The sequence below is a fragment of the Etheostoma cragini genome, chromosome 14 (assembly GCF_013103735.1).
Source record: "Etheostoma cragini isolate CJK2018 chromosome 14, CSU_Ecrag_1.0, whole genome shotgun sequence".
In the NCBI taxonomy this organism is placed as follows: Eukaryota; Metazoa; Chordata; class Actinopteri; order Perciformes; family Percidae; genus Etheostoma; species Etheostoma cragini.
This window is the reverse complement of record NC_048420.1, coordinates 10043486-10046994: the sequence shown is the minus strand read 5'-3', so window position 1 is coordinate 10046994 and position 3509 is coordinate 10043486. Positions and strand designations below refer to the sequence as shown.

The 3509-nt window shown below is 42.1% G+C and overlaps 1 protein-coding gene across 1 annotated transcript; it reads right to left on the bottom strand.

Moving 5' to 3' along the window:
* Positions 1-647: 647 nt before the first annotated feature.
* Positions 648-2363, bottom strand: LOC117957170 (homeobox protein Hox-A10-like). The gene has a single exon (XM_034892766.1). It carries the CDS (start codon positions 1563-1565, stop codon positions 648-650), a length of 918 nt encoding a protein of 305 aa, XP_034748657.1. The 5' UTR covers positions 1566-2363.
* Between the last annotated feature and the right edge of the window lie 1146 nt (positions 2364-3509).

The window sequence follows — 3509 nt, the reverse complement described above, 5'->3', positions numbered from 1 at the left end:
TGTGTGTGTGTGTGTGTGTGTGTGTGTGTGTGTGTGTGTGTGTGTGTGTGTGTGTGTGTGTTTGTGTGTTCTGTTAGAGTAACCAGACTTGTTGAAACGCCAGTAATAGTTTGTATATAAAAAATACCATGGACCAATGGATACCATTTTATGCAGTTAAGTGAAAAGGAAAACATGTTTTTGTATCATAAATACAATATACAATAAAATACAATACACATATTGTACAGAAAAACACAAATACGCATATAGGCCTGCAGCCTACATTTCATGCAGGGCAAAGGAAATACTAGCTACACGACCATAGGTAGTTCAAAAGTTGTGTATTATATGTAGGCTTTGTATTTCAAAAATAATTTATACATTTTCTATAACAAAGATGAAGTTTTTATTACCAAGTCTAGTTTTGCCCTTTTATCGATTTTTTTCTCAATTGTAGGCTTAATCTTTCAGGGTGTATCCATGCACATACAGTATACACCCTTTTACTGCACGCATGATATTACAACTTAAATACAAAAGACTGGTAATACTACGTAATACAAAAGACAATACTATTTTAATGTCAAGTTTCCATGCCCGTGTCTTTACTCCAAGTCTCACTGCAAGTCTAACCATCTGAGACTTCACAGGTGCCATTAAAAGCCCTACCTGAGAGGCATGCAAACAAACAACAGCACTGGATGACATGATGAACTCTGATTACCTTTATTGGTCTTTTCTGGTCTCTCTTTGTCATGCTCTTCTGTCTCGTCAGTGGAGGAGGCTTCTGCATCCGAGGACTCGCGTGCCTCCTCGGTCCCTGGTGCAGCGTGAGGCTGCAGGTCTGCGGTTCCCGAGGACACGGGCTCCTCGGTGTTCCTCCTTTCTTGCGCCGTGGCTGGAGCAGAAGTTGAGGTTGGTGGCGTGTGGAAGCGAGCAGGAGCAATGGGGTGTAGGCCAAAATGAGAATGGGAAGGGTTCGGCTGGGGGCCGTTAGTGTTGTAAAGTTTATGAGAATGTGCGTGCGTCTGAGACAAGCGGAAGTAGCCAGGCACAGGCACTGAGCCCCCGCCGCCATCGGTAACTGTACAAGAACTCGAGCCGAGGCCGGCTGTCGTTAACCTCGAATACGTAAGATCTTCGGCGGTAGAGGCTTTAGGGCACTTCGGTTGCTCATACAGACAGTAGGTACTCTCTTCCTTAATAGTTTGCGGGAACGAGCAGGGCGCGACCTGGGGACCCACCGTGTGCTCTTGGTCCATTCGACATGACCTCTGCGCGTCCATCCACATCTCCATGCTGGACATATACGCGCCAGAGGCGGAAACCATGTTTTGGGGACCCACCTCGCTTCTTTTACCCATACCTGGGAAGTATCCATAGTTGTGTAGTCCATAGGGCACTTCTGTAGCGCTGCTGTGAGGCACGCACAACGCGCTCCCCGCGTAGTGACCTCCGCCGGTCTCGCTGCGGCCACTGATCAGAGAATCCACTAAAAACGCATTTCCTGACGGGCTGTCCGAACATGACATTATTGTGGTGTATTTTGGCGAAGGGAGAAGATAGCCCTTTCTGGCTGACATTTCTTGTGCAAAACATGCTGGATATGATTAGAGGCACCCCCCCTCTCCACCGTGCGGGCTGTAAAACCAATGGAAATGCTGGAAGATGGGCAGTCCCTCCCACTCCGTGGCTACGCAGACGCCGGAGCGATATCTATCATGGAGCTGAGGCAGAGGAAGGAGGCAGCAGAGCAATCAGTGTGTTCCCTCACCTCGCCTTAATGCACCACCATTACTCCTGGCCAGGTCCAACATGATCCGGTTTAAAAAATGCATATGTATTTAAAAAGCAGCATTTCCTCAATGGATTACAAAAAGCTTTCATTTATCATTTCTTTCATCAAACAATGTCTAAAGCACTGATTTCCCTTTCCCACATGCAAAGCAAAAGTTTACCACAAAGCTCAATATGTGCAACACAGTTTGAAGTATCAGATTTATAAAACCTAAAACCTCAAGTAAGAGAAAAACAGATGGAAGTAAAACAAATCTACAAAAATCCAACTCATAATGTTATAAACGCACTAAAACACTAGACGACCTTAAGGTGGCAAATCAAGTTTAAGATTATAGGGTGGCAGAACCTACCAACAAAGAGTCGACAAAGACATACAACAACAAAGCAATGGAACTTAAAGGTAATAAAGTGTTTTTAGAATTCGCCCATGGCGAAATGACTTGGTAAAAAGCCGTTTTTTATGGTGCATCTCAAGGCAGTCTGAGCTCTTCCGCACTAAACGCAGAGATAATGCTGCCTGGAGATAGATTCTAATATCATACTTACGATTTTTTTTTTTTAGATTTGCGTTTGTGTATTGTTCTACAGGGAAAATCTCTGAAGTAGTCAATATCAAGTTTACACCGTTGAACTGTATTGTTGCATTCCCCAAATGACTAGACTACATCAAACATAACCCTTCTTAACATATTGAATGGTGGGGAAATCATTAAGACTCTCCCCGTGCGTAAACAACGGCTAAGCAATCCCTTGCCCCTAAACAATAAAAGTTGCAGGAACGAAAAAAAGACTATACAATAAATAATTGCCTTAATGTTAGACGAATTACTGCACCTTTCAAATGTTAAATTATTTAAATGCCAAATGTAACAGGATATACAGTCCCTTCCTTTATTACTGCCCATTAGGCACAGATTTTCTCTACATGATATATGAAACGCTTATTATTTTACATTTCACAGTAAAACATGAAAGTATTTTTCATAGATCTATCCGAAAATAAGGATTTGCATTAATAATGGTTGTATTTACGGGTTTTTTCACTCATTTATGATGTAAAAATGAGATAATTTGTACTCAACAAGGTTTTACGCAGAGCACACAAAAGAGGTATAACCCTCCGTGTACTTTTGTTCAAAGGCTCTAAGAACAAATCAAGTTCAATTGTGTTGTATTTATCTTTCTTTGATGCTTTTATAAGCATCAAAATATTCAAACTGCTCAGTATAAAAAAAAATAATAATTTGTTAAACTGCCAAAATATTGATCATGGCGTTGGACAGGGAACAGGCACAATTTGCCACAGCAAGCAGACATAAAGCTTGCACATACAAGTCATCCTGTCGGTCCAATTTGGGGCAATAAGATCCACAATAAAACTCTCCTTCCATCTTGTAGTGTCCTTGGCCATGTGTACTCTATTGCTCTCTCCAGGTTGAAGTTAATCTCAGCCAGCTTTGCCATTACCAGGCCCAGGTGGCCTCTAGCCCCCCGGGTTTGTTTGCAGCCTGTTGTACTGAAATGAGGAAATTTGGGAGAAATTCGTAAATTGAGTCCATTTAGGTTTTCAAACGCTCCGTCACTGACAGCTCATTTATGTACCCTGGCTTTAGATTTTTAGCGCGTCAATGGTGGACATTTGTCAATCGCTCCAGCTCAAAAAACGCATATTTCAAATTACTTAAATGAATAGAAGTTGGTTGAAGGTTATTTATGTGTGTATGAGC